Genomic DNA, 27782 nt, shown 5'->3' on the forward strand with positions numbered 1-27782 from the left:
AGTACGTGAATGCAACATTTGACACCGCCCACAGCTGAGCTTCCTCCATCCCGGAAGAACATTGAGCGTGATCATGTGGAGACATAGAGCAACGTAGAGTGGTGCGTGGAATTCACACATTCACACTTTATGAACGCAGCACATGAGACAAACACGTCATATTTATTTGTGCTATAATTAAAGCCATTGTGTTTGTTCCCAGAAACGCTGAAGGAAGTCGTTTTTAAGTAACGTGTGTGACTGTGACGCTGCTCAGTAAACAGCATGGTGCCTCTAATCGGTGCTGTTGGCACGTGAAGGTGAGTCGGTTAATTTAGCTATTTTGCTCTAACTAATTTATAGGAAAAGCAATATTTTTGATTTGGCAACAAAACATTTTTGAAAGTCGTAATTTTGAAGAGGATCGTTTAATTATCAGATCAGTCAGATACAGGGCAGACCCGGTAATGGAGGTTTTATCAAAATCGCAATACAGCCAATAGGAGGCACAATATTACTTAAAGCCACAGTGTCAAATTACTATTTTAGACAAAACAAATATCACACAGTAATAACTTAAATATGTTATTCAAATGAAAATGAGAATAATTATTCAAAAATGACCATTACCCCCACTTAACATGAATTTTAACAGTGATCATCTTACATGATGCTGCCTCATATATATATATTTGGTATATATGTCTAATCCGAACAGTCAATAGACTTGAGGACCAATCAGCTATTTTCCTAAATGATAATGTGATCCTTTGCATATTTGTATTTATTATAAATATCAATCATAACATAGGTTCAAACATGAGTGATTTCGAAGACTGTCAGATTTCACATTGTAATAAACTGATTTATCCTCTGTGACATAACCAGACATCTGTGGATGGTCCTGAATTGAGAGCACATTATTGCAAGTAGGTATGGTGGTGATTGGGGCGTTTACTAAAAATGATCCAAAAAATGGCAAAAAAAAAAAAAGTTTTGTCTATGCTGTTGGTCAAAATTATTTTGCATAGGAGAAGTAGATTCCTAGTAAATTCCTCTTTATGTCCAACTAACAATACAAACATGTAGATATTTACTTGATTGGAGTATAGAATGAAGAAAAAAACAAAAGAAGCAAATGTTGGCATTTTTGTGGGAAAAGTGACAAGAGTTGGCGGTATTTTTTGAACATTTTGATATCACTGACCTGAGAAAACCCCAACAGAGATTAGTTGCAGCTGTTAGTCTTTTTTTTGTTTGTAAACATAGTAGCAACAGGAGGCAGAGTAACAGGACACTATGCCTTTAAAGCAAAGCAGCACTCCATATTTCACGATCAGGGTAGTTGGGGGGGGGGGGGGCGGTGGAAGTTGACACAGAACTTGTTTGACCTTCTATTTGTCTGCAGTCCTGTTTCACAGACTGGTGGTTTGTCTCACGTAAACATGCTTTCCTGCTGAAAACAAGTTAGTCTGGGTGACAACAAAAGGACTATTCATTTGACCTTCGGTTTCTTCCATCTGGGAAAGAAGAACTTTTTGAGAAAACCAGCTCAGAGGGAATCCAAGATATGAGGTGTGATTCTAGCCAGCTAAAACTGCAATGATCAGTGGATTAATCAAGTAATGCATCCACAATAAAATGTACATTTACCCATTATGGGACTTATATTATCGAATAATTGTTAACTTATCTTCCTTGTTGTGGGACTAATAAATCTTTTTGCTTAGTTTTAAGGAGCTCACAAAGGAAAAAGGCCAGATTTAACAGGTCCAGTCACTTTTTATGAAAAGTGCTTTTATGAAGCATTAAACTCTTGTTATTGGTTGTGGTTTAAAGATTTCACCTCAAACTGGAAGCAACATATATTTGGTTTTAAAAAAAGAATCCAAGTGATGTCAAAGGGCTGATCTATGACTTATTTGAGAAAATATTTGGTTGGACAGTCAGGAATGAAAGTTGTGGTTTGTTTTCTGAAACACACTCAGAGCAGAGATTAATTCATTCAGTATTTTCTCTTTCTTCAAGGCTGCTAGACTGTGCCGACTAATGGGTGTTGACGGAGACGTTTGCCATCCGTCTGAGTGTGCCACCGCAGGAAGGAGAAACCTACAGCTGCAGCCACGAGACAATAACAATGGACCTGTCCGACCAGAAGCTCTTTACCGTTGCAGACTATGTGGTCTTTGCCGTCCTGCTTGTCATCTCCATGGGCATCGGCCTGTACTACGCTCTGTCGGGGGGCCGCCAGCGCACCACGCAGGAGTTTCTGATGGCAGACAGGAGCATGAGCTGTCTCCCTGTTTCCCTGTCGCTCATTGCCTCGTTCCAGTCCGCTGTGGCAATCATCGGCGTACCGGCGGAGATTTTCAACCACGGTACTCAGTACTGGTTCATCGGCTGTGCCTACATCCTGGGCCTTCTTATTCCAGCTCATGTTTACATTCCGGTGTTCTACAGACTGCAGCTGTCTAGCTCTTTCCAGGTTGAAGCTGTAATATTTTTACAGTTGTACTGAGTTTAAGGCGATTCATATTCAGTGTGTGTGTGTGTGTGTGTGTTTCCGTAATGACCTTTGTTGTTGCTTTACAGTATCTGGAAATGCGGTTCAGCAAAGTGGTGCGTATCTGTGGAACCTTGACCTTCATCGCTCAGATGGTCAGTGCAACACTTACACTGCCATTCCCACTTTCCCACTGTCTGAATAACATTGTTACCACAGTGCAGATAAACAATCTATGCACTTCACTGCATGAATGTAATGTGGATGTGTTTATCATGTGTGAAAATCAAACTACGGAGTTTATGTCTTTTATTCTAAATAAAGAAACCCAGCATATTGTTCCAATAATCTGTTTACAGCTGTTACAGCTTCGCAAATTATATTCGTGTACCTCTGTGTTCCTTTATGTATGTTAAGTCTCTTAAATGTCTCTCGGTTTCTTGCCCTCAGGTTGTTTATATGGGAGTTTGTGTCTATACTCCTGCCTTTGCACTAAATGCAGGTAAGACAAGCTCATCCATTTTTCTGTGACTCACTGGTTTTGACTGGACTAGATCTGAACATGTGACCCGTGTTTTCTTTCAGTTACTGGATTTGAACTATGGGGAACAGTGCTGGCCACTGGGCTGGTGTGCGCATTGTACACAACACTTGTGAGTTATTGGTTCATTGCACATATAGTTTGTTGAATTAGGACAGTGCACATTAATCAACAAATAAGCAGAAAGAAACAGTGTAAATATGCCGGAATTAGCATAATTACTCAATTGCTTGATCGTATTATTCATCCCAGAGAGGTGGTAATCCTCAAAACATGGCATAATAAGCCTTTTTTACAGAATTGTCTTTAATTTAGAGGCATTATGTGCTAATATAAAGGAAGAATACACAATATTTAGCATTTTATTGTTGCCATTCCTCCTCGTGTGTCTGACAGGGCGGTCTGAAGGCGGTCATCTGGACGGACGTCTTTCAGACTCTTGTGATGTTTGCCGGGCAGCTGGCTGTCATTGTGGTGGGGGTGCAGAAGACTGGAGGAGTCTCTGAAGTCTGGAGGAAGGTCTGGGAGGGAAACCGCATCTCTGGTCTCGAGTAAGTCCCTGTTGCACTTTGTGGGGGGAAAAGGAGCGGCGTCAGGAAAGTGGAGATGTTGATGACGAGTGATGGGAAGTGATAGATGTGGGACTTATTTCCTTTGTTCATTGTTTACATTCATTTATCAATTAGTTCCACTTTAATTGTACAACAATATAGAAATCAGTTATTTTATTTTATTTTACAAGTAAAACTGTATGGTCCCTACAATAAAGCATATATTATGCAAAACTGTGTGGACATATGTAAGTTAAATGTATCATCCCAACCGTGTTGAGCTTTAACAGAAATCTTGTGTTTGCAGGTTTTTACAAAAACACACAATAGTTTATTCCTCTTAAATTCACATTTACCATAGAGAAGAAACTAATGAGTAAAAATAGCAACAATACTTTGTGGTTTGACTGTTGGCACAATTCAGACATGCGACTTACTATATTTAAACTTTGGTTGTAATGCTGTCAAGGGAAATGATATTGTGATATTTATTTATGACATCCTAAATAATGGCGGCTGTAGATCTGTTTGAATTAAAGGTGTTTTCTGTGTTCAGCCTGAACCCAGATCCTATAGAGAGACACACTTTCTGGACTCTGGGTGTTGGCGGCATCTTCCTCATGCTGTCTTTGTATGGAGTGAACCAGGCTCAGGTTCAGAGATACCTCAGCGCACGCACCGAGAAGGAGGCTGTCAGGTACACATTGTGCTTTTTTTTTTTTACAATAAAACCAACGCTGAGATGTGAAAGGTCAGTGAGTCTTGATGAGCTTGTATTTGCACAGTAAATTGGAATAACGGGTACATCATGGAAGGCCTTTGGCTTTTAATGTGACATGTAGTGTCCTGAATCTCTCTACTCCATACATTGGCATTGTCCATAAGAATGTGGGCAGTTATTTTATTAAGGAATTAGTCATCATCAATGTTTACATCAATTAACATCAGTAACACCTATAGGTGTTCTGATCAATAATCTGCACTTCTATTTCCTGCAGGTCTTGCTACATGGTGTTTCCCTCACTGCAGCTGGCTCTGGCTCTCAGCTGTGTGATGGGCTTGGTCATGTTTGCACGTTACTGTGGAGAGGATCACTCGGACAAGCTGGCTGCCACCTCCAGTAATGCGGTGAGTGTCAGTGTGTCATTTCCTCCTTGCAAGTGCCCGGTCATACTTTTGGGGCGCATTCCGTGCCCGCGGCGATGCATGTCCAAGCCATCAGCAAATGCTGTGACATAGTCTTGACACGTAAAACATCAGCAGTGCAGGTGCAGTGCAGGATAAATCCAGTAGGTGGCAGCATCAACACATCCTTTCCCTTCGTTTACAAGATGAATAAAGCAGCCGTTGCAGTAAATTCCATCTAGGATATGGTCATTATTCAAAAGTAATTGTATAGGATATGAATCGCATGAGGTTGTAGGAAATACCCAGCCCAAATGGGCACATGATGAGGACAAGACGGGCTACAGAGACTCTTGTACAACACGTTACAGACTACACAAGCCAATCTGACAGAGTGACGGGGGCTGAAACCTGAACATGAACACAACACTGGTGCACCAGAGAGAAGAGGAGGAAGAAGGAAGAGAGACATATAACATTTAAACATGTGACAGAGAACCACACACACGCCATTGAGGTCCATCTGTGGACATGACACGTGAGTTTCACACAATCGTCCCCCTGTCGGAGCTTGTGACAGCACATAATGTATGCACAGCAGCCTGAGGTAGTGTCATTGTCCACTGTGCTATCTGCTTCATGTTCTGGGGAAAACAGGCATATGATTATGATATGGTTTCCTGTTTCCTGAAGTGTGAAACTACAATTTGAAGTTTGTTTTCTGGTGACTAATAAATAGGCCAGGTAAATGGGGTAAATGGCTGTTTTTTTTCTTCCACAGATGGTGATTTACTTTGTGATGGATATGCTGCAAGGTCTGCCTGGGCTGCCTGGACTGTTTGTTGCCTGTTTGTTCAGTGCAGCACTCAGGTCTGTCTCTGCCCAGTTGTATTCCTTCATACATTCAGTTTCCCTTTCACCAAAAACAGAGAATACACTGTACCTTGGTCAAAACACTTTAAGTAGTTTTAACACAAATATTCTTAGATCATGACTTGAACGTTGAAAGGTTGCATCATTGAACCCTCTGTTTTTGTGTTTTTGCTGCGCAGCACCATCTCATCCGCCTTTAACTCTTTGGCCACCGTGACAATGGAAGATCTCATCAAACCACATTTCCCAGCTATGACAGAGAGCAGAGCGCTCCTGCTCTCCAAAGCTCTGGGTGAGCTCTCTTAAACTTGAAAGTGCCTGAAGAAGAAGACTGATTATGTTAATTTAGGGACCTTTTGTGATGCACTTGTGCTTCCCCTGGTTAATTTCACAGATTGGGACTGGGGTTTTTTCTTGTATAGACATGTAGGTGGGGTTTTGGTGAATTGGAGATTCTAAATTGACCATGGACGTGAATGACTTTCTGTTATTTTGCGTGCTGTTTTGGGTCTATTACAATGTCATGTTCAAGTTCCACATAGTAAATCATGCATTTGTCCTGTAAGCTTTTTCCTATGGGCTGCTGTGTCTGGCCATGGCCTATCTCACGCACCTGATGGGGGAATCGGTTCTCCAGGTAAGCTCACAGATCGTATGATGAAATGATAACCAAGTCTTTTTTTCTTTTTTTTTCCTCTAAATTTGTGCTGACTGTTTGAATTCCAGGTGGCTTTAAAAATCTTTGGGATGGTCGGCGGTCCTATCCTCGGTGTGTTTTCTCTCGGGATGTTCTTCCCCTGGGCCAACTCCACTGTGAGTCGAATATCATCATGAAATCTGTAGAGAGTCCTAAGTGTTGAAGTGTCGTGTAGTTACTCAGTCAGTTTACAACCTACTCACTAGTGTGAAATAAAACTTCATAAAGACACTCGAGTTGCCCTTTCCAGAGGGCTGAAGTGAGCAGTTCAGTAAAGGTCTGGACACCAACACCCGCTGTCATAAATGTCATAAAGCTCTTAAGTTAATTTGTTGTTTCTAGGGAGCGGTGGCAGGTCTTGGTGCCGGTCTGTCTTTGTCTTTCTGGATTGGCATTGGGTCCATCTTCACCCACAGTTCCACCACTAGACCACTGCAAACGGACTGCACCGTCAACACCACGATCGCTGCCATTCGGACTGCACTGAGTAATGTCACTCTGAGGTATGAGTCACTCAGACAGACAGACAGACACGCGTGTTCCCGCTTTTACTCGGGTCAAGTTAACCCCCACTCTCTTTGCTCTTTAGCCGACCCTCTGGGTTGAAGAGATTCTATTCACTGTCTTACATGTGGTACAGTGGGTTCAACTGCTTCACGGTCATTTTAATAGGCCTGATCATCAGCTTCATCACAGGTAGGGGAGAGAACTTACCGTACCCTCTACATTTGACATTCATGCTGTAGGCTTGAAGTCTGACTTTAAAGTTTTTGATTTGCATGTTTCCTGTTCAGGCCCCATGAAAGAAGAGGATGTGACACCAGGCACAGTTTATCCATTGTTAGGGAAACTCCTCTGTTTTCTGCCTGACCGCCTGAAAAAGAAGCTGTGTTGTGTGACTCCTCTGGGACAAACGGTAAGACAAATGGAAAAAAAAAAACAAATCATCGAGTAATTATTTTGTAATTATTAACTAATGATTGGTTAATTACCAAAATGGAATCATTTCTTACTTGGCCCATAAGCTACATCCACAGAAAATCACATTATCATTTTTCCTCTACAAGGCCAAAACATGGTTGCTATGGCAGCCCAACCCAAGGCATCTGCAACGTTGCATTAGTATAATAAGACGGCTGCAAACAGGTTAGAGTATGACTAGAAAAAATGACAGAATTTAATTATACTGCTCAGAAAAGCAGTTTTTTTGCCTGTAGGCTGCTGGTGTATGCGCACAAATGCTATGTCATTTCCGTTAGTGAAGACCAAACAGAGGTAGAATAACAAAATCATCAAAAAGGGATGCATTTTCCCTCCAGTATATATTCTGCCTATATTCATAATTGTATATTTTTGGATTAGGTATACAGCTGTTGGCTACATTTTTGTAATATATCGGCTGATTAACTGTCATAAAGTGTTTAAACAGTTTTTTTGTTTGTTTTTCTTTCTTCCAGCCCTCATTACAACAAAGGCAACCTTTACAGTGCAAAGAAAGCAACAGACAAGGCGAAGGACCGTCGCAGGAAGAGACGGAGGCGTTTCTCCCCGATGCTCACGTGACATGTGTGGAGCACGAGACGTCTCTGTGACCTCTCGTTTGAAACATAATATTAACAAGCACTAATTTCACTGATGATCACACGTCGAGTATGACGTGCAGTATCATCTGTCATGTCACTGATTAACATACAGTTGAGCCCTGACATGTAAAAAAAAACTGTACTTTACTTGAGAAAGCGTCTTTTTTTTTATTTACTACTGTGTATATATTGACAACTGAAATGACTGCCTGACTGTAAAGAGTGTGCGAGTTGATGTTTGTGATGCAGCTGAGGGAAACACCTTTAGAATAAAGGGTTTTGTACTTGATATTTGTTTGTTTTTCTGCCACTGAAAAGTCAAGTACGGTACAACTTGAGATTTTTGTGAACAAGCGCTTAAAAAAGCATGGAAATCAATAATTGTGTAAAAAAAAAAATGCTATGGCCCGGTTATGTTTAATATAACGCTAACGCTGTGATCCGCCTATTTACATTTTATACAAATAGTTTTGAATATGTGTCTGTCCGGCAGGACCATTTGCATCTGTGGTGAAGACAGTGTGACGACCAGGAAAGACATCCATCCTGCTGGACTTGGACATGAAAGTACCTGGATGATATGAGTATGACCCCCTGGCTGCTGAGATCGTTCACCCAAAACCACAAATGGCAACCCCGTGATTGTGCAAGAGCAACTCTGAATCCTTAAATCCTTAAAGACGATGTGTGCCATATGAACAAAGAAGTTTCATGAACAGTGAAAATCCTTCACGCTGTATTTAAAACCACTTTCTTTCACAAGCTGCCGGCTCTTTACACTGACTGCATGAACATTTTTTAACCAGTCCTTAATTATCTTAAGGGTTTAATTTGTGTATTCATAAATGACATCATTTGTTAGTTTCATAACAAAGAGGCCTTGTGTTCCAACTGATTTTTGAGAGTCAAATTATTCCCTCACGAAAGGGCTCTTATCTCTGTGTGTGTCTAGGCAGCTCGTCATTATTCTGGAGTGACTCTGGTGTATCAGTGTGGCCACAGACGGATCCCTGCTGCAGTGATGGTTCTCTCCGCACGCAAATAGAGGAAAACAGGTTTGCTGATCTTTTTCTAACGATTCACATCTCATTTTCCCCGTCTTACTGAGCTTCAAATGAAATGTTTTAGTAGCACTTGCAACATTGAATCAATTCTATGTCATGATATTATCATTCAACTGAGGTTTTGTCGATTTTAGAACTTGTCAATTAATGTAACTCCTCCTGAGTATAAATATGTTTCCACTCGTGGGTCAACATGTTCAATATATAACTAAAAAACATACAGACATAAATCCACGAGGGCTGAAACAAACACTCGAATAATCGATTGCTAAGTGAATCGTCGACTATTTTGAGGGTTTTTAATGATTAAAACAAGATTTCAGATCGTCTTAGCGTCTTGAATGTGAATATTCAAGACGCTGCTTTCGTTGCTCCATTTAACAAATAAATCATTAGAATTGAATCATTTTGGTTTGTGGGCAAAACAAGACATTTGAGAACATCATCATTTCCAGGTTTCAACAAACACCGATCAGCGTTTTTCTCCATTTTCTGACACTTTATGGACCAAACGATTGCTCGATTAATGGAGCAAAGACTCGACAGATTAATCGGTTATGAATATAATGCGGCTCAGTATTTGTATATGGCATAATCATAAAGTACGTCCTGGTAGGATAAATTGCACTCTCTGTACTGTACACATGTGTTATCTGCTTGAAACTACACTACAGCGTGTTATACATGTGTGGTATATCACTTTTAAATATCAAATAGGGAGACTTAAAATGTCACTCATACTCTTATACATTTATTTTAATTTATGTAAGTACTTCACGTGATTTTCTTTTGCTAAAAATTAAATGAATTCTTTGGGTTTTCTTTGGCATTACTTTATTTTTAGCATTGCCAGATTTAGGATTATGTGTAAACTTTATTTCAAGCTGTTCTGCCTCCATTGGTGAAACTGGAATTATTTGCAAAATTGTTGTACTGAATGACAACAGGTTGTAGAGTTTTATTTACCCGTGGCGTATTAAAACAAACTAATATGTAATGTATTATTTACAGGAACATTAACATGATGTGGGCCTTTATATTTCTGTATATCCTGGGGATAAACATGTATCAGGTCAGTCAGTCACACGAGATTCTTCCTCAGATTCACAAAAACTGCTTTGTGTTTTAATGATTTTCCCTCCGGTTTTCATCTTCTTTCACAGGCAACCGGAGAAGGTAAAAAAAAAAGTTGTTTTTACTTGTTTTTAATCACAATGTTGTTTTTAATCTATGCGTCGATGTGTTTCAGTCGAGTCAGTGCAAATGTACTACGTCAAACTGAGGGTGGACAAAAGTGCAATTGCGAACGTAAGTCGCATACTGGCGTCTTTTGCGGGGACCTCCATCCTGCGAGTCGAAGACCCTCAAATGACAACAAGTAAACTTGTAACTGTTTCAAATCAACTGCATTTGTTTTCATTGATTTTGAATTTGAAAACCATGGATTCCACTACATGTTGTTTTTGTTTTTTTTTGTCCCCGACAAGTCTGTGAGGGCGTCTCGGCTCATAAGGAGTGTAGCTGCGAACCGGGCTACAGATGGAGTGATGACATTTGTGAGTCTGGAAGTTGTGGCGACAACAAACGCACCTTCCCCAGTAGCTCTTCTCACAGATGTATTTCAAACAACACAGGTACTTTGCCTTTTTTTATATTTTTTTTATTGTGTTTTTATTTATTTAGCGTATCACCCCTTTTTCCACCTATGGTCCCAGCTCACCTCGACTCGGCACGGCACGGTTTGGGTTGGTTTTCCCCTACAAAACAGTACCTACTCAACGTGGGCGGAGTCATCACTGCACGGCTGCATGCGACTGCCGTGCCTTTGAGTGACTCGCGACTTAGAAAAGTAAAGCAGTTGTTTTCAGTGTGACTGAATCATTAGAATCAGTTCATTAAAACTCGTCACTGGACTGAAATACAGCGGCAGGGTTTGTGATGCCGCTCGCAAACACCAGACTCAAATACACCAGACTCCTCCGATAAATATTGCGATTTTAGACATTTCCCTGGGAATTGTTGGAGATTAACCCGCGTTTTTAGGATTGTTAAGTCTTTTTTAACTGATCTACAGTTCGGCATTGTTCGGCTTGATTCTTGCGTCGGACGTCTCCTCGTGTGACGGCACTCTCGCTTGGAACCTCGAACAGAGCAGGTACTAAAAAAAATACCAGGTCCCGGGTACTACGCTAGTGGAAACGCGAAATTGCCGTGCCGTGCCGCGCAGAGTCGAGCCAGTGGAAACACGCCATACGAAGCATGCAAGTGTCCTGACAGTCTGCTTCCTTTTTTTTTTTTCCTCTTCACAGTTACTATAAGCGGATCTGTTACTATAGAGGGAACACGCTATCAAAACTGTCTCGCATTCAAGGAAACGCAGACATATAAGGACTGTAACAGCGACTTGTTAACGGAGGTATTTATAAGTCAAAAGCACATTCTATATTTCTGTTCAGGGATCGTGCAACAATGTCGATAATGTCATCTTCTGATGATGAATGATACTGGTTCAGTTCATGACATTTTGTCTTACAGATGAAAAAGGTGTACAGCACTTTACCGGGATTTGAGGCCTTAAAAATCACCAAATATAGGTTTCCATTCAATGTACATGTGTAATGTTTGCTCTATACTGGGGTCTGTTTTCAATGTGTGACTGAGGTCTGTGTTTTTATTCTTTCCTGGAGAGTTGGAAGCATCATTGCAGATTTTGAAATGACTGTTGTTACCACCTTGGACACACAAGCCCTGATGGATAGGTCACACATCCTGATTGAATCTCTATCCGCCAGCTTTAATCTGGAAACGACAGGTAATTCAGGCTAAATGGGTTCAATTTAAATGCTGTTTGCTGTCTTTGACTCTGGTGATTTACCATTGTTATTGTCCACATCTTAGTCTTAACAGAAAATGGCTTAAATCATCTTCAGGACAGATTTTTTTTATTTCAAATAAGCGTAAGTCCATTGTACTCCATTGTGATTCTTTCACTTTTGCTTGAGTGCCACCATAGCACGGAAGTCATTGTATGTAATCCCATTGTATGTAGAGAAAAGGCTAAAAAGAAATTAGGAAATCAGGAATATTTGATTAGTTGTGGGACAACACAGGCACTTCTACTCTATGGTCAGAAGAGCACAGTCCCGTCTCATCTTGGGCTTGTCCATCGTCTGAATTTTACGATATATTTTCCCAGGTCTTGTCCGTTTAATTATGCCAAGAAACCCTGTGAAGTACAATGATGCGCACACGCTCGTATGCGTGCTAAACGAGAATGTGGACGTCGTACCAAAGTGGCAGCTCCAAACATCCAGCAATCGAGTCTCTAAAATCACAACTGGCACCGTGTCGCGCATCTGGAATACGCCGGGAAACAGCACACTCCATCTGAGTAAGACAACAGAAGTCTGGGCAGGTACGTGTGTTTGTATGGATTTACCTTTTTATATATTTAAACTTAAAGGGACTGTTCAGGTTTTTTGAAGGAGACAGCGGGACACGAACCTCTTTCAAAATAAAATGAACAGGTTTACCAGGCACGTGTGACATGGATTTTACTGTGGTTACTAATTTGTATATTTTCCTTCATTTCTTCCTTTCTCAATCCATCATTCAACTGCTCCGTTTGTGGAAATGAACACATTGTATGGTTTGCCACCAAGATCCATGGACAACTCAAACCCGGGTTTAAAGAATAGCTTTTGATTTAGTTTTTTATTGAAAACAGAACCTTTCAAATCCTAACAGATTTGCCTGTTCTCCGGGTTCTCCGGTTTCCTCCCACAGTCCAAAAACAACTTGGTTGTTTGTCTTAATGTGACCCTGTGATGGATTAGTGACCTGTCCAGGGTCACCAATCCTTTCACCCTATGTCAGCTGGGGATTGGCACCAGCGAGCAGATCAATGCTGCTTGATCTCATATTAGACAAAATCTTAGTATTAATCAACCATTTCTTATTTGCTTTGACACATTTTACACATTGACTATTTATCATTGACCTATTATCTCTATTGTTTTTTTTTTTCCTCATAGGAACTTACACATGCACCTTCACTCAGAACACAAATTCCTGCATCATAACCCACAGAGCCAGTGCTGTCCTGGATGTCGCTCTCCTGCCAGAAATCGACATCAGCACAGACCCACAATTCCCTCGCTGTGGAAACACCAACGATTTGCTGACTGTAACGGGCACATGTGAAATAGGGAACAGTACTGAAAACTATAATGTGACATGGTCGAGTGCAGACACAACAACTACAATTGTTTCAGAGACTCCACTTCGTGAGTACATTTCCCTGCATTCGTCGCCCATTCGTTGTTTTTTTTTTTTTTCAAACCAGCCTTACACGTGACGTGCCTCTTGTGATCTTTGCAGATGTTTCAGGGGGAAACCTCGTGAGCACAGCTGTGGCAGTGTTTGGCTGCAACATGACCGCGCACACACCACGGCTGACGTGCACGTTTGTAAACAGGCTCCATCAAAGCATGAGTGCCTCAGTCGATATTAATATCATACCCGGTATGTACAACAGTCTGTGTCTGACGTCGCTCAGAAACGCTTTGTCTTTATTTTCCTGATTGTGAATTTTGAAGGACTTATAGAGGACGACATTATTTAAATGTTATTTTAGAGACACAGTAACAAAAATCAAACAACTAAATAAAATACAACAGCATGTCACATTTGAAGGCAACTTTTTGTCTGTTTTTTTTAATCCCATCTTCTTCTGTTGTTGTGGGAGTGAGACATGTACCTCAGATCCGCTGTCTGATGATCGAAATAACGCATTTATCTCTGGAAATTAGCAGTTTAGTCTTAAACTAGCCCTTCGAGAGTGTTTACTGTAAGTGACATTAGTTTGAAAAATCAAGCCATACTCTGTCCTTCAAGCTGGTGAAGAATTCTGTGAAGCGGAGGACGACTGGGGTGAAGCCAAAGCTGACCACACTTTTGTGTTAAAGTGCCTTAACTCAGCTGGGAAAAGACACAGGAAATGCAGTGGGTAGGTGCCGCAGCTACACACGACCTTGACGATGGTGAGTCGATGATTAATCGATTAACTCGTGTGATCGACTTCTGTATTCATCCCAGTACTATAACTGTCGAATGGGAAGAGGAGGAATCCAGATGCGTGAACCAGGAATTGAATACAATATGGCAAAAAGCAAGTGTGAGTGAAACTCTCACAGCGGACATGTTTAAAAGAGAATAAACCGATTTTTGGGGTTTTGAAGTCTTGTGCATTGAAGAGTTTGCCCTCATTTCCTCGGGATGATCTCTCTGTTCCTACAGATGGTCGACATTGGCATCGGAGAGTTGAGCGAAAACGCTGGAGAAGTATTTTCCGACCTTAACGGAGTCACTCACACTGTGGAGACTTTGAACGCGCATGCCAACATGAATACATCGGTTGGCATTCTGTTGATCATGAGTGAGAAGCTAAGTAACATCAGTAATGAATCAACAGTGAATGTAAGTATTAAAGAACCTCAAGAGAGAGTTGAAGAGTTAAATTGCCGTATAAGGAAAAGATTTTCATAAAGATGTGCATATCAACATGTGTAAATGAGGGAATGAGGTTGATGATAATCATTTTCTTGAAGAGTGCTTACATTTTACGGACAGTGAGTAACCATAGACAGTATTTATTGTATTCTTGTATTCCTAAATAAACACGAAAGTCACAATATTTTCAATAACCACTAGTCTGTGGTAAAAATGAACCTACTTGTGACTTGATTTATAATGTCAGTAAACATTTTCCTAAGTAAATGGTCAAAATCACTAGTTGTGGCACAAAATGAGTGGACACTAGAGCTGCTAACTAGCGATCATTTTCATACTCTATTAATCGTTTGGTCCATAAAATATCAGAAAACCATAAAAAAATGTTGATCGGTGTTCGTCAAACCTGGAAATGATGATGTTCTCAAATGTCTGGTTTTGACCACAAACCAACATGATTAACTTTGAATGATTTCTTCCAGAGCAAAGAAAAGAAGAAAATACTCACATTTAAGAAGCTTAAACAATCGGAAATCTGGTTTTAATCATGAAAAAAAAGCTTCAAACCGTTTAATCAATTATCAAAATAGTTGTCACTAAGACACAGCAAAATTTAGCAAAGTCAGCATCAGATTTTCTGCTGTTGGTCATGGAAATGTTTGTTAAAAGCCACCTCCTCCACTGTCATCTATGAGAAATTTGTCTCAAATGCAAATTCCTCCAGTACAAGGAAGGTTTGATCCACTCATTTTGTTGTCACAGTTAATACGACAAAGTAAGGTAAAGACCAGCCCTTTCTAACTTGGTGCAGGTATGAGAATCAACTGCAATTCAAACCAACTTCTTTCTTCACAGGACTTTCTGCACTCATCCAGCAATCTGATGAATAAATCTCTTCAAGGTGCTTGGAAAGGAAGAAGAGATGACAATTTGACCCTGGCCGAGAAGTATCTGAGTTCCGTGGAGCGATTAATTGAAGTGTCAAATATAACAGGTTTAACCAAAAAGACAAATATAGAAGTGGCCCAATGTGAAGTGCAGGGATCCAAATGTACCAACAAAGCGTTCAATGTCACAGTCAACTTTCACAGTTCATACGATGACACCGTGAAAACGACTGGATTTAAACAGCTGGTGTCCTATTTGCCCAACAAGGATGACGAGTACGGTCCAAACAGCATCGTTGTGTCGACAACCTCTAAAAAACATTCAGGCTCAGTTCGGATTGAAATAAACTTCCAGTTGCATCGTCCAAGAGCTAAGAATGTGGAGATGCAGTGTGTCTCATGGGACAACACCACCAGACAGTGGTCAACATATGGATGTGAGTGGACGCGTACTGAGGGACACTGTGTCTGCAGCCATTTGTCCTCATTTGCCATTCTCATGGCTCGTGAACCAATAAAGATTCCTTGGATGACGGAGATCACCTACGTTGGACTGTCTGTATCAGTTGTGTCCCTAGTTCTTAGTCTTGTAATCGAACTGACTATCTGGAGTGTGGTAGTCAAAACGAATACGCTGTATTTACGTCACACTGCTCACATGAACATTTCCCTATGCTTGCTCATTGCACATTGCTGTTTCTTGGCATCGTCGAAGCCACTGGAGATTTCAGATACCTGGTGCAAGACGTTCGTGGTGTTGAAGCATTTCTGTTACCTCGCCACCTTCTTTTGGATGCTGTGTCTGAGCAGCACGCTCCTTCATCAGACGATTTTCCTGTTCCACGAAGTGTCCAAGAAGACCTATCTGAGGTTCTCATTAACCCTGGGCTACATCTGTCCGTTTCTCATTGTCACCATCACGTTCCTTTGCAATGGCGGCGCTGAAGGCATGTACTTCACCAGAGATACCTGTTGGCTGGTCTACGCTACAGGTTTTCAAGGATCCCTTAATACATTTCTTATACCAATTGGTACAATTATCATTGTCAACTTGTTTTCCATGCTAGTGGTAATCATGAAGCTTGTGAATCATCCGATGACGTCCCATCAATCAGCAGCTGCCAAGACTATCATGAGGACAGTTGTCCTTCTGACCCCGATCTTTGGTGTCACATGGCTGTTTGGATTTGGTGTAACAATTGTTGACCTCACAGAGGGAAAATTGGCCTTTGTGATCAATTATCTCTTTGTCCTGCTGAATTCCTTCCAGGTATGCTCGACACAATCTTCAACTGGACATACCTGTACCTGATGTATTTCCTGCACGGTAACCTCTGGCGTTGTATTTACAGGGTTTATTCATCTTGTTAACCACGTGCCTGGGAGACAAACTGGTAAGATGGGTGTTCAAATACTTCCTAATGCACTCAGATGTTAAGCGAGCATATTTTTACTTTGTAACCTGTCTGTGGTCATTGCAGTGGACAGCCTGCTACCGGAAGTCCACATAGTATGTCTTCAAATTGATTACTTCTCCCTATTTTTTTTGTACAAATTAGATGTGTTAAGAGGCTCTTTTAAGACTCACAAAAATATTGGGGGAGAAATATTTGAATTTGAAGTCAGTATCATAACTTTGCATCAAATCTTAGCCATGGGGGCGATTTGTTACGTATTGGACTTAAAGGTACAGTAGGCGGGATTACTTAGCAACAATTCGATGAGAACTTTTTGAGAATGACACTGACGTTCCTCTGAAGTCTCTTTAACAACAAAGTTGGACAATAAATGCAGCAACATTAAAGATGTTTTAATTATGTTTCGACAGACCCGCGATGCCCTGCTGAAGCGCCTCAGGTTACGGGTAAGTGTATTTTATGTACGACTTGAACTCCTGTGCTCGACGCCACAATGACTGACGGCTAACTGTGCATCCTTCCTCTCTGCTCTCTAGACTTCAGCGTCCACCGCTGAGAGCACCACTAAGTCTGACCCATCAGTTAAGAAGTGAACATCTTCTCAAATGTGTGTCATCGCAACAAACTCCAGTCTCAACGTACAATCGCTGATAACTTCATAATGTACGTTTTATCTCTGGGGTAAATTCTTTGACACAAATGTGAATCCACTGCACCATATTTTGATTTTTACTTTTATTTAAGAAAACTTCCATACCTTTAATCTTAGTTCTTTGCTATACATTACATAGTGATGTCAAAGGGGAGATATAAGGTATACTGTACATGAAACATATTTGATTGCACCGGAAAGCCGTAGTAATACACTCAACTGAGAGGCTAAAGGGATGTACTTTATTATACTGTTGTTGTGTGACCGTGTATCAGCGAGTTCTACACCTGAATGTTTCGGTGCGAGATCAAGTTCTCTTCATTTATTTTGCTGCATTGTGCCCACTCTTCATCCGAGTCGTCCAGTGAAATCCCTTTTAGCGCTGCCATCTTGCGGTAGGCCTGGCCCTCAGTCTCTGCTCTGCAACGTAACAAAGACATTTACATTAAAAAAATAAATAAATAAAAAAAGTCATGTGATTCAGACTGTAACAAAGTCTGGTCTCCATACTTTAGAAGGAATCGAACGCAGTCCAGGTGTCCATATATTTCGGCTATCCGCACTGGTTTGTCTCCGTAACTGTCCTCCTTGTCTATGGGAGCGTTGAGAGAGTGAAGCAGCCGCAGCACAGACAGGTGGCCGTACTCTGCGGCAGCGTGAGCAGGAGTCCATCCATAGTTTGTCCTCGGACATGGCCGCGCTCCATGTGCAATGAGGACCCTGACCATTTTTGTGTGTCCTGTGGAAAAGGCAAAATGCTGTTAGTTTAGCCATAGCCCAGGCAACGTTAGTGTCTACTGTGATAAATAACAATTTTAAATTCCCTGACTATCACAGTTAAAAACAGGCCAATCTCTTGCACATAAACGTCCCCCTATCACTATATCTTTATACTAAGTATTGTTTTTAGTGGCTCTATATGTCTGTCTGTGTTTCCGCACTTGCCAATATGACCAACAGAGGCCGACAGAGGCTTGTTGCGTGAATGGGGTGAAGTCTGCCATCTCTGATTGCCTTGTTCAATGTTTTTCCATCTTTCTTTCCATTTGCTTGACAAGTACAATAAATATGTGGTAGATACAATCATTATATTTTATATGAGATGATTAAAAACTAAAAATAAACAATGTTTAAGTTTCAAAAATATTGTAACTGTAATTTGTTGCTCATTCATGGGATTATTGTATGTTTGAGGACCTTTTCACCACTTCCTGTTCATTTACATATAACACCCAAGATGGGGATTCACATACAGCAAACCATGGTTCTTTAACTGTGGTACGTGTACCACCAGTGGTCCTCTGATGGGACTTGTGGTGGAATATCAGAAATAATGATTTATATGTTAACAAAGTACAGTCAAACCTATTGGGCTAGTATTTTTAAGTTTATTGTGCTCACTACTAGCTGTTTATTGTGTGGCAAAGATGGCCTTGCATTTCCCTGCAACATGCTAGTTTTATATTTGTTTTTGGGGGTTTTTCCAAGATTAATTTTACAATTTTTAAATGTAAAACAGTCCAATTCACTGACAGGTCAAAAACAGCTAAGCGAAGCAGTTCAATACAATGAACAAAAGACAAAATCATTACTTAAACATCCCGTGGACACCCACACTCACCACCAAAGGTGCATTAAATGGTGTCAGACTTGTAACTTGAAACTAATGATATGCAGGTGTGTAATAAATATCCATGCACTACCTTTGGCTGCAGCCCAGTGCAGAGGCGTCTTGTTGCTCCAGTCGATGTCCCTCTCGTTGGGACTGCATTTTTTCTGCCTCAGAATCTCCTCAACTTTGTCATAATCCCCTGCTGCAGCCGCTTGGTGCAACTCGGTCATGTCTACAGGGGTTGCCTGGCAACAGCTGAACACAACATGACATCATGTCCTAACCTGATCCCGTGAAGGCGGATGCTGCCACCTGCTGCAGACCGACTTAAAACCAGGCTGTGTCCATGGCAAGTACATGGCACTGAGATTTAATTTATTTACATATACTCTTCTAACCCTTTCATGCATGACTTACAACAACCTCAGTCAAAAAAAACAACTTGTATTCTTCGCTGTCCACCGAGAGAACATGTCATATTTGACATATTCAAATACTGCTCAATGCAATGAAAAAACTTTGAGCCTATTAGAACTCCTTTGAACCTTTGAACTTCCCAGCACCAACCTATATATATATACATATACTGTATATATGACAAAACCCCGCCATCAAATTATCAAATTTGAGAAGATGAAACCTCCGTCTGTCTTTCCATCTTTAAATACTACCAAAAAGCTATTAGTTATTGAAATAGTTTTTGAAATTGCTAAAATAAAAATTGGATGGCTTGACACAACTGTATAGAGAATGCATAGTTTTATTTCATTTGTTCATACTGGGAATAAATGGTGTCTCTGCATAGTTGTAAAAAATTGCATTAGAAACAAAGCCTGCAAAGAGCTTGTTGAAATGTGCAATTAAAAATAAATGTAATTTCATCCAAGATATATTTAGATATTTAATGAATTAATCAAACTAAAACATCAAAACAACAAACAGGCCAGACATGGTTTAGATCAGATCACGTGTCCCGTACCTGAAAACAAAACAACACATAAATAAAAACACACTGAACACATTAACATTAAATGTGTGCATGTATTAATTTTCTATAAATTGAAATTGTGATGTCTGCATTTAACCACATGATGTAATATAAAAAGTTTTGCAGGATTGAAGAATCCTTAAGTCATGTATTAGCTTACACATTCAACTCATTTTATTAAGGAAATATTCAAGTCCTACCATTCATTTACTGGTGTTTTCATTATTTTAAACATCTGCGGTCTTTGGTTCACACTGGCACGCTGAAGATGAAAGAGAGAATTTCATTAAACAAGCAAGTAACTATGACATTCATTCAAAAACACTAATGAATTTAAACTTGTACCTGCTTCAATGTCATTTGTATCCAGTTCTTTCCAGTATTTCTTCATCAAGGAGTTCACAGCCACTCCTTCACACTCAACTTCCACTTCAAACTGAGGAATTTTGAGCTCCGAGTGATCCTCCATGCTGGACACCGTCACGCTCAGTGGTTTATCGACCAGGAGGTTGTAGAAGTCCTCGTAAACCTGGTCGTCCCAGGAGCCCTTTGACTCGTCAAATCCCCTCAGAGAGCACAGGAAAGCCTGAGGGGCCATATCCAGCAGACTTGAAGGCAGCGATCTCACATCCTTGATGTCAATTTGAGCCTCGTTCCCATAGTCCATAAACACAACATGGAGACCACTGTCATTTCTCTCCATTACTTGAGCTCTATACCACTGATTGTCACTTGTAAAAAGAGCCAGACATGGATTGCCAGGATCAATAGTCTCGGGGAACACTGTGTCCTGCTGTGCCTGTCCTGCTTCTTGGGCAAGTATTGACATAATGCCGAGATCCTCAGTGTTAGCAAATTGACACCAGAAGAATTTGGGTTCCACGATGCATGAGGGATATACTTTCTCGGTCTGGTTTTTGGACACGTTCGGTTTCTTGAACATGAACGCATTTGCTTTTCCCATGGAAACATTGATGTCTGTCAGGTTGGTATCTGTTTGACCATCCTGGACTGAGGTTTCTGTCCCCGCCATTACATGTTCTTTCCAATATTTCTGCATCGTGTTATTTACAACTACATTTTCACATTCAATTTGGACTACATACTGAGGGATTCTGAGCTCAGAATGATCCTCCATGTTGAACACGGTCACCCTCAGTGGTTTATCAACCAGTAGATTATAGAAGTCGTCGTAAACTTGGTCGTCCCAGAACCCCTTTGACTCATCAAATCCACTGAGAGAGCACAGAAAAGCCTGAGGAACCACCTCCAGAAGATTCTGAGGCAGCGATCTCACATCCTTGATGTCAACGTCAGCCTCGTTCCCAAAGTCAATAAAGACAACATGAAGACTACTTTCATTCCTCTCCATTACTTGAGCTCTAAACCATTGATTGTCCGGGGAAAAAAGGGCAAGGCATGAACTGCCAATGCCAAGAGTCTCAGGGAACATTGAGTCCTGCTGTGTCCGTCCTGCTTCTTGAGCATTTACTGTTAATATGCCAAGGTCCTCAGTGTTAGCATACTGACACCAGAAGAACTTGGGTTCAACAATGCAAGAGGCATATACATTCTCTGTCTGGTTACTGGACATTTTTGGTTTCTTGTACATGAAAGCATTTGCTTTTGCCATGGAAACAGGATTTTGGCCATTGGAATCCATTTGACCATCCTGGAGTGAGTTTTCCATTTCAGGGCTTTCTGCTGTAACATGTTCTGTGGCAACAGGTTTCCAATATTTCTGCACTACATTATTTACGACCACCTCTTCACATTCAATATGCACAACATACTTTGGGACTTTAAGTCCTGAATGCTCCTCCACAAGGACCATCGTCATGCTCAGTGGTTTGTCGACCAGTAGGTTATAGAAGTCCTCATACACTTGATCATCCCATGAGCCCTTTGACTCGTCAAGTCCATTCAAAGAGCACAAAAAGGCCTGAGGAACAATCTGTAGAAGCTTCTGAGGCAGTGATTTCACATTCCTGATTTCAACATCAGCCTCGTTCCCATAGTCAATAAACACAACGTGAAGACTACTGTCCTTTTTCTCCATTACTTGCGCTCTATACCACTGATTGTCACTGGAGAAAAGAGCAAGGCATGGGCTGCCAACGGCAAGAGTCTCAGGGGACATCACATCCCGCTGTGTTTGTCCTGTTTCTTGTGCAAGCAATGACACCATATTCAGGTCTTCAGTGTTGTTGTATTGACACCAAAAGTAATGTGGTTCAACAATGCAGGAAGCATAGACCTCCTCGGCCTTCTTTTGAGACATTGCTGGCCACTTGTACGTGCAGATATTCACATTTCCTTCTGGGCAAGGAGGAAGGGAGAGTTGTGTTATGTCTGAGTCACTGACATCCTGGGTTGGTTGTCCTCCATTATCCAAAGTCTTTGCATCCTCAGACCGTGGTGTACCGAGATTAGAATTAATGTTGTGCTCATTTCCAGCACAAATTCCACGACTGCTTTGGTACTGCTTTGATACGGATACATCCATATGGTCTTTCATGAAACAGTCTTCATTTGGCACAGTGACCTGTTCTGGGCCGTTAGGAACATGCTGGTCTTTACACTGAATAGAACCGTTTATCTGGTGTTGTGTCATCTTCGATATCATCTTTCTGACTTCCTTATTTACATTAACGGATCCATCAAACAGTTCAACGAGTAGCTTTCCTTTTGTCCCCTTTGATTCCACTGAAATGGTTAAGCTACTGTTAGTGGCGCAGTCTGAAAACCACTGGTTAACCTCCGGTGGCACTGGTTCTGGAACATCGAACAAACCAAGTGGGACAGCCAGCACGGGAGCAGACCTGGCCAAACATGCTTCAGAGGGAACAGGCAGAAGATCAGATTCATTCACGCTAAGTGTTTCCCCATAATCCACAAGGTGCACTTTAAATTTTGGTGACATTTCAACGATTTGCCCCCTGTGCCACTGATTATCTGTGTATCGAGCAAAGCAAATGCTATTAAGCCCAACTGGGTGATTGGTGCACTGTTGATGGTCAATTAGTTGTTTAATATTTTCTGCCAGTTCATGCAACACATCTGAATTCCTGGCTAAATGGCAATAGAAGTGATTAACACTTTCTGCTGAAATTACATATACTTTTTCTTCTCCACCCACCTCGATATTATAAGTGGAGTAATTATAAGTGTCTAATGGGGCCTGTGAGGGACTTTGCACCTGAGCCTCAGTCTGTTCATACTTCTGGGTGAGAATCCTGCACGCACTGTCAGTTGGAGTTTCGATGTCGACCACATTGAGCAGCACACCTTCTTCATTAGATGTTACAGATTTTACAATGCATCTCAACCCAGTCTCTGAGTTGGCGCCTAAATCCACAAATTTCTGAAATTCTGCTAATGCGGCACGTGTCCAAGTGACCGACGAGGGATTAGAGGAATTCTTCAGATTGAATAAGCAGCACTGAAAAGCTTGTGCATTCAGTCGTAAGAAAACTGGATCAATGGGACGCACGTCGTGCAGAGGGACCGTTCGAGTTTGACCGTAGTCTATAAATCTAACATCTACAACAGGGGAGTGCTGATTTGTAAGCATCTTCGCTCTGTACCACATGCCATTGTCTGGATTACGGGCTACACAGACAGACTCAACAAGGGGCTGAGGGTGAGCAGATGCATAGTGGTTTTGCAGGTCTTCCATTAGACGTCTAAGGGGGTCCCCTTTGTCTGCTGATTGACACCAGAACTTCAGTGGACTTTCAATACACGATACATTTACATTAATACTAGTTCTTGCATTAAATGTGTCATTGTCACAAGGATTCAGCAACTCATAGGGGAAACCTGTGGGGACAGGAGCACTGTTGTGTATCAGAGGGTCTTGATGTTCTAAGCACTGACTGTCATCTGTGGCAGAAGTGGGTACACAATCTATTGTGGTGTTGACATGGCCTTGTAAATCATCACCGTTCACAGTGACGTTGTTCTGTACGTCTATGCTTTTCTCCTCCTCAATCAAACTGAGCAATGATAAGGGAACAGGTTCCGTCTGGACATTTGATTCGTGTTCAGTCTCAGGTGATGGAGCAGATCTTTCCTTCCCTAAGAAACAAGAGTTAATGCATGCAGCATTATCTGCATAGAGAATGACATCATAAACATCTTGAGGTACGTTGTGGTGGTCAAACCTGGCCACCAGGGTCTCGTGCAGAAGCAGTGACTTCAAGTGATCATTCACAGCTGGAGTCCAACCTGTGCCATTGCCCTCAAGTCCATCAAGAGAACAGTGATATGTGACAACTGGCATTCTCAGGAATGTTCCATGCAGTGGTCTGATATCTCTGACTGGAACCAACTCTGTCCGTCCCTCATCCACAAGCAAGACCTCTACAGCATCGTCCTCAGTGACAATGTTTTGCTTAAGTAATGAGCGATGCCATCTGCCCTTTATGTCTCGAGCAGCACATGCGTCTCCACGGGTCTGTGGTTGAACTTCTCCAAAGTCTGAATTCTCTTCATAGTGCTGGTGTATCTGTTCGGATAATATTTTCACTGCCTTGGAAAAAATGAGGAGTTTGCAGTAGATGTTCTGTGGATCAATTACCTCCGTCACGATAACGTTCTCCAGTATGCCAGTTACTAGTTCTGGGTAGAAGTATTGGTCATGCCTGTGCTGTTGGTGGTGGACATTCAAATTCTCTTCTTGCGTTAAACTGTACGCCTCTGAAGCTTCTCCTACGGGTAGATTTAGACATTTCTGTACGAGGCATTTGAACTCATCCCCTGGAATGTTCTTCATCACACCACACTCACACAGGTACACAGAGACAAACGGTATATCGACGAGAATTCTCCCGTCTGTCAGCACATGTTGTACCAGTCCTTCAAACTTCTCGCCAGGCAAACAATTCAAAAACGTTGTGGCTCCTTCTGGCCAAGTATTCTCAGGCGAGATGACATTTGCAAGTATACAAGATTCAATTTCAGGAGGGAGGAGGACATCGTCACTGTGGGCCCATGCTAGAGCTTCACTTGTAGCGACATGGGGCTGTCCCTGGTCAATCAGGAAAACATTATAAGTCTCACTTTGAATGGACACAATCCGAGCTCTGTGCCAGATGTCACTGATGCAAACCAAACAAAGGTCTTGGGGTTTTCCTTCAGATCCATGAAACAACCTTTTAGGAATCTGAATTTCCTCTTTCATCTGCTCATAAATATGCTTCCTCCCATCATCCACGCTGACCCATAATTCCACGAGACCACTGGGGTTTAGGTTTACGCTCGTAATGAGAACATTCACTTCTGATCCTGGCGCTGGAAGCCCGCGAATCGAACACATTTTTGAAGCCCCGGAGCTCAAATATACCTTCAAAAAAACAGCAAAAATGAAACATCATCAACATGTTTTCAATTTATCATAAAATAATAAGAACACACCTGCCATGACCTTAAACAAAAATCTAAACGCTTCATTATGCAAATATTTCTAATAAATAAATAAATAAAAATGTCTGATCATGAAAAAATATGCAGTGCAAAAGATTTGAGCTGCCTATGTTGTCTTGGTCAAGATGACATAAATAAATACAATAAATGTCAATTTGGAAGCAAAACAATTGTTTTAATCCATTTAAGATTTACTGCAAGGACACTCCATCCAAGAAAAAAAAAAAAGTAAATCACTTGACATCTTTCCGATTTCGGATTATTCTTGAGAATATTGGAATATTTCTTCTTCTTAATATAATCAACACTGACCCACTAATTACCTCAGTCACTGAGAGACTCATCAGTGAAAGAAAACACAAAAAATAGTGTAACATTAAGAGCTGAATCCATACAACATAAGCAGATGAACTAAACTGTCATTTGCTGCCACCCGCTGTCCATCTGCAGAACAGTTTCAAGAGTTCAAACTCCTATTTATTTTACAAATGTGTGAGTTAATAATGTCAGAATCCAGTTCATTTTCCAAGTACGACATAAACCCCTCATGTGCCATAATCTAAAGTAGGCCACTTATGATGTAAAAGCTGTAAAAGTACATTTTAAAACAGTAAATATTAATTTACTGTTGTATTTTTATTTATTTATGGCTGTGAACAGTTAAACTGAATTGCTCATTGTGGTATAAATAAAGTGTTCTTAAAGTGAAATTAGTCACATTAAGTTATCGACTTTTTCTTATCAAACTTCAGTTCATGTCAGAATCCATGCAGCTTTTTGCAGAATCAAGTCTGATCTGAATTGTAATGGAACAATGTGAATGTAGCCTATGACCTTCATCAGTGGCAGTGTTTTTATTGTTTTACATAGACAATGTTTTACAGAATTCTGACATGAAAATCAGAATTATGAGAGAAAAAGTCAGAATTCTTAGAGTAAAATCAGTATTCTGAGAAAAAAGGCAGAAAGTTAAGTTTTTCTCAGTTTTATGTCATTTTTTTCTTTCTTTCAACATTTTTTTTTAAATGTGGACCTAATACTCTTCCGTACTCCATCTGCAGCACTACAAAAATATGTTCACTTCAATAATAAATGTTTTTAACGGAAAAGTATCTCTCTCACAAACACACATACACGAGTGTTACAAACCTATTTTAAACAACATGTGTTTTTTGTTAAACACATTAAGAGCGTTCGTGTTTTCTCACCGTGTTTGTAACAAGCGAAGCTTCTCGTTCTCACGTCGTTAGCTCTCGTTAAATGGCAGCAGGAAGGAGGCGGGATCTCACCTGCGGTTATAGACCAAAGAGAGTGATTGCTGCGACATTTTCATGCAAACATGTAACGAAATGTACAAAATTGTGTTACATAATCTGTTGTTAATCTGGTGGCATTTCACCTCACATGTCGCGCGACTTTAATGCCGTTTTAACTCTTACGATATCGTGAGAAGGTTACAGATTTGACAGTGACAGTTAGTTCGACAGGTGACGTGAGCCAATCACAGCGACCCCCGTTTCTGTGTGACGTCATGCACACCGAGAAGCCTGGGTTGCCAGGTCCGCAGTTTTCCCGCGTTCATTACTGAGTTTTTTTGTTGATGCCGAGTTTACCTCAACAAAAACACAAGAAAAATTGTAAATCATTTCATTTTGTGTAAAGCGTCAGGTTCAGCCTTGTAAAAGAAAAACATAGCCGAATTATTAATGTGTTTTAATAAAACACATGGGCTCATCCTCCCATGGGCTCCTCTCCTGCATGCCTGCAGTTAGCGCCCACTCCACTCTCTCTCCCTCCCCCCTCCTACAGCCACTCTTCCCCCAGTGATGGCCCCCCACACACCTCCTCCTCCCCCGGCTCCCAAAGTGACAACACTCTCCAAGACAACACCCCTACCCCTCCCCCACAGGTCACCCCCTCACTCCACATCACTGCTGACCAAATCATGAGGCAGCTGAAGAGACTCCATGCAGGCAAGTCTGCAGGACCTGATGGTGTGAGCCCCAGGGTTCTGAAAGCTTGTTCCCTCCAGCTATGTGGAGTGCTACAACACATCTTCAGCCTGAGTCTGAGTCTTCACAGGGTCCCCGTGCTGTGGAAGACGTCATGCATCGTTCCTGTGCCCAAGATACCACGCCCCAGCGGATCCAAGGACTACAGACCGGTGGCACTGACGTCACACATAATGAAGACCCTGGAGAGACTCATCCTGGATCAGCTCCGGCCCATGGTGAGACCACTGCTAGACCCCCTCCAGTTCGCCTACCAGCCCCGACTAGGAGTTGAGGATGCCATCATCTACCTGCTAGACCGTGTCTACGCTCACCTGGACAAGCCGGCGAGCACTGTAAGAGTCATGTTTTTTGACTTC

The 27782-nt window shown here is 41.3% G+C and overlaps 4 protein-coding genes across 10 annotated transcripts; 2 read left to right on the top strand and 2 right to left on the bottom strand.

Annotated features, from left to right (window-relative positions):
• Window positions 1-25: 25 nt before the first annotated feature.
• slc5a6b (solute carrier family 5 member 6) lies at window positions 26-8141 on the top strand. Of its 7 annotated transcripts, XM_058615044.1 has the most exons (19): window positions 30-101; window positions 203-299; window positions 868-908; window positions 1388-1554; window positions 2008-2464; window positions 2572-2637; window positions 2933-2984; window positions 3068-3135; window positions 3420-3574; window positions 4131-4271; window positions 4573-4702; window positions 5481-5569; window positions 5752-5864; window positions 6139-6209; window positions 6299-6385; window positions 6612-6772; window positions 6859-6965; window positions 7064-7185; window positions 7727-8141. In XM_058615044.1, the coding sequence occupies exons 5-19, from the start codon at window positions 2117-2119 to the stop codon at window positions 7859-7861; spliced, it is 1845 nt and encodes a 614-aa protein (XP_058471027.1). In that variant the 5' UTR covers window positions 30-101; window positions 203-299; window positions 868-908; window positions 1388-1554; window positions 2008-2116; the 3' UTR covers window positions 7862-8141. The 7 variants fall into 7 exon arrangements, with proteins under 7 accessions (XP_058471028.1, XP_058471024.1, XP_058471027.1 ...); XM_058615045.1 differs by lacking the exon at window positions 868-908 and having other exon boundaries at window positions 26-101; window positions 1388-1601; XM_058615041.1 differs by lacking the exon at window positions 868-908 and having other exon boundaries at window positions 26-101.
• Window positions 8142-8253: 112 nt separating this feature from the next.
• On the top strand, window positions 8254-17842 carry adgrf3a (adhesion G protein-coupled receptor F3a). Its single transcript, XM_058615040.1, has 19 exons — window positions 8254-8436; window positions 8805-8907; window positions 9928-9988; window positions 10080-10092; window positions 10166-10294; window positions 10404-10550; window positions 11226-11332; window positions 11452-11510; window positions 11604-11728; window positions 12113-12331; window positions 12951-13202; window positions 13297-13440; window positions 13813-13924; window positions 14014-14092; window positions 14215-14394; window positions 15283-16584; window positions 16667-16708; window positions 17143-17178; window positions 17269-17842. The coding sequence occupies exons 1-19, from the start codon at window positions 8433-8435 to the stop codon at window positions 17323-17325; spliced, it is 3171 nt and encodes a 1056-aa protein (XP_058471023.1). The 5' UTR covers window positions 8254-8432; the 3' UTR covers window positions 17326-17842.
• Window positions 17666-19443, bottom strand: LOC131444578 (ankyrin repeat domain-containing protein 66). The gene is made up of 3 exons (XM_058615052.1): window positions 19088-19443; window positions 17895-18123; window positions 17666-17804 (listed from the first exon to the last, which is right to left on the bottom strand). The coding sequence occupies exons 1-3, from the start codon at window positions 19224-19226 to the stop codon at window positions 17666-17668; spliced, it is 507 nt and encodes a 168-aa protein (XP_058471035.1). The 5' UTR covers window positions 19227-19443.
• Window positions 19444-19834: 391 nt separating this feature from the next.
• LOC131444422 (tudor domain-containing 6-like) lies at window positions 19835-26772 on the bottom strand. The gene is made up of 4 exons (XM_058614713.1): window positions 26620-26772; window positions 20330-25331; window positions 20185-20246; window positions 19835-19975 (listed from the first exon to the last, which is right to left on the bottom strand). The coding sequence occupies exons 2-3, from the start codon at window positions 25302-25304 to the stop codon at window positions 20212-20214; spliced, it is 5010 nt and encodes a 1669-aa protein (XP_058470696.1). The 5' UTR covers window positions 25305-25331; window positions 26620-26772; the 3' UTR covers window positions 19835-19975; window positions 20185-20211.
• Between the last annotated feature and the right edge of the window lie 1010 nt (window positions 26773-27782).

This window comes from Solea solea, chromosome 18, assembly GCF_958295425.1.
Source record: "Solea solea chromosome 18, fSolSol10.1, whole genome shotgun sequence".
Lineage (NCBI taxonomy): Eukaryota > Metazoa > Chordata > Actinopteri > Pleuronectiformes > Soleidae > Solea > Solea solea.